We start from the raw sequence: 2,774 nt of genomic DNA, 5'->3' as shown, positions 1-2,774 counted from the left end.
TTTTTAAAAAGATAAAGATAATGACGCCCAATCAAACTACTATTTCCGTTAATTAAGAGGTGTAACATACTAACATTGAGTATGACATAAAATTTAATATCATGCTGTGGTGAAAATCAAGAGGTGTAACTTGTGTTGACTGATCAAGTATTTGATATTATTTCAGTGGTAATATTTATTAGTTGCTATGGTGAAAAGCAGGGTAGTAAATCATATCCTCTGAATTGAGGTAAAAAAAAAACTCAAATCATTGGCTATAAGGGAATGCGAAAAGACGCATAGATTCAATTCATAGCACTAACAGAAAATGCGAAACGATACATAGATTCAATTCATAGCACTAACAGGAAATGCGAAACAACGCATAAATTCAATTCCTAGCATTTACCGCGTGCTCTACCATGTTGCGGGCTATTGAACGTATCAAGGATTATCTTATTCCGTTGAACTTAAAACTCATCGAAAAGTTCAATAACTCCAAACCAAAATATATGCATTATTTCCCCAAATGTGGATTATGAAACTCGAACATGGCATGTGGAACAAGATGAAGTAATACCCTACTGTTTGTGAACAGTGAACACTAATTAATGAAATAAATAGAAATTACGAACATGAAAAATATCTCCACAAATTAGACAAGTGGACACCATATCTCTTAGTTTCCTAATCTCATTAGTCATTTCATACTCTATTCATTGATGCCCAAAACAAACAAAAAAACATGAATACCCATTTCCTGTAACACTTGAGTTCAACTATGTGGTAATATCATACTCATTGCAGCTTAGTAACCTAAAATTTGGATTCAATCAAATCCAAATTTAGGTAAAACAAAAGCTCAACTTGAGAAATCAAAAGGAGACCAATGCAAATATACAAAGTATAGGCTTATATTTCCAAGTTCCACACTGAACTTTACACATTGTCTTATTTTTTGTGTCTAGTCTAGTCTAGTCTAGTCTATATTTCACATTTCTATACAATAGTGGCTTCTATATACAATGTGGTAGAGAAAAAGTGCTAAACACAAACAGAGCTACACCCTTTTCTTCTTCGTTCATAAGGTTAATTAAAGCATTTTTGAGACTATATTTCTAACATGAGACCTCCCATTGGGGACCTATGTGGAATACCCTTTCTCCGCTTTGCGGAGCGGAAATTCAGCCCCGTCCGCGGCGGCGTGGACGGGGTGAAGCTGCTCGTATTCCGGCTGCTGCTGTACGAGTCCTCCGACTCCGACACGGCCCCCTTCTTCTCCGGTGAATGCCTCCGAATCTTCAGGAAGTTCTTCGATGTCCCCACAATCTGATAATCAATAATCAATTGTCAATTATTATACTACCAATTAACAATTAGTCTGCAATCAACCAAATTACCAAACCATCATTTATTAGTCCAATTTTGGAATGTGAACGCAATTGCAAGGTGAATGTTAGCACCTTGCAGCCGAGAGAGCAGAAGCGGAAGGAGTCGAGGAGGCTGCGATCGCATACTTCACAGGTGTTGGAAACGCCTTTGCCGGGGCGGGGCTGAGGGCGCTCGTTCAGGAAGACGATCTTAGCGCTGTTGATTATGTATGTTTGAACAGAGCTTATGTCCAGATACTTCTGGATTTCATTCACTCTGATCACATCGTGGTACGACGACCTCCTTATCTGCCCCCAATTCAATGTGAGAAAAAATCACAAACAATCAATCAACCAATGCGGAATGAAAAGTCAACGCTGCTAATCAACCATTCAAAGAGGGGGAAAAATGCCAAAAAAAGGGGGAATTTATATTTTCTTTTGATGAAAAGGTGAATGAATGAAGGTTTACCTGGATAGCGCGATGGTCGTGGTGATGAGACAAACAGAGGGAGCAGAGAGCGCCATTCATACAATCCAAACAGTACATATTGCATTCGCTCTTGTGCGAATCCGCGTGGAATTTGCATTGGACGAAGAACTGCTCCTTCAGCAGAGGCTTCAGCCATGGCGGCCATCGGTTCTCTTCCTTATCACCTCCCTGTTCAATCACAATCAACTACGTTTAGCAAAATGAGAATAATCGGGTGAGCAAAATGCCTAATTGAAGAGTGAGGATTACTTACCATGATTCTCCTGTTTTTAGGCTTGACTTCAAAAACAGGGGTTTCCTGGTTTTCAATCGCCAGCTTGAATCAATTCAATGCCTTCTTTTTTCCTTTTTTTTCACAGAGAGAGTCTTTATGAGGTAATTGCTGTGAAGTTTTCTCCTTGAGAAAATTCGTATTGCTCGAAAATGGTGGTGTGTGCGTGTAATGTGTGTGTTCGTGCGTTTTCTATAGGAAAGTTATTGCTATATGCGAAGAAAAAATTAAAAAAAAGGTGGAGTCGAGAAAGTTTTTTCAAGTGGAGGCGGTGTGTGTGTGTGTGTGTGTGGAAAAGGAGGCGGGCGGGTGGGTGGGGTGGTGTTGTTCTTATCTCCTAAGCTTTGAAGTCTACATACATAAACAAAGTCCGGGCCTAGCTCCGAGGCTGGGCCGAACCTGATTTTCTTTTTTAATATGGCAATATTAAAATGATTTTTTTTTGTGGGCTTTCATTTTCATGACATATTCTCGGCTTGATCTTATCGATTAACACGAAAGATGTATTAATGGTTGATATTTTATGATAAATGTCATATCAATCAATGGGAAAGAAAAAGGGAATTTTATGGTGTGCTGCGATGGTATTCAGCATAAATAAGTAGATCTTTGTAAAATTTGGTGTTCACTAAATTAAGTACTCCACATCTTATTTGGTGGT

The 2,774-nt window shown here is 38.8% G+C and overlaps 1 protein-coding gene across 1 annotated transcript; it reads right to left on the bottom strand.

Annotated features, from left to right (window-relative positions):
- Nucleotides 1-875: 875 nt before the first annotated feature.
- Nucleotides 876-2,423, bottom strand: LOC121772595 (protein RGF1 INDUCIBLE TRANSCRIPTION FACTOR 1-like). Its single transcript, XM_042169758.1, has 4 exons — nucleotides 2,096-2,423; nucleotides 1,822-2,010; nucleotides 1,443-1,658; nucleotides 876-1,308 (listed from the first exon to the last, which is right to left on the bottom strand). The coding sequence occupies exons 1-4, from the start codon at nucleotides 2,096-2,098 to the stop codon at nucleotides 1,090-1,092; spliced, it is 627 nt and encodes a 208-aa protein (XP_042025692.1). The 5' UTR covers nucleotides 2,099-2,423; the 3' UTR covers nucleotides 876-1,089.
- Between the last annotated feature and the right edge of the window lie 351 nt (nucleotides 2,424-2,774).

The sequence above is a fragment of the Salvia splendens genome, chromosome 16, assembly GCF_004379255.2.
Source record: "Salvia splendens isolate huo1 chromosome 16, SspV2, whole genome shotgun sequence".
Classification (NCBI taxonomy): Eukaryota; Viridiplantae; Streptophyta; class Magnoliopsida; order Lamiales; family Lamiaceae; genus Salvia; species Salvia splendens.
This window is presented reverse-complemented; position numbering and strand designations above follow the sequence as displayed.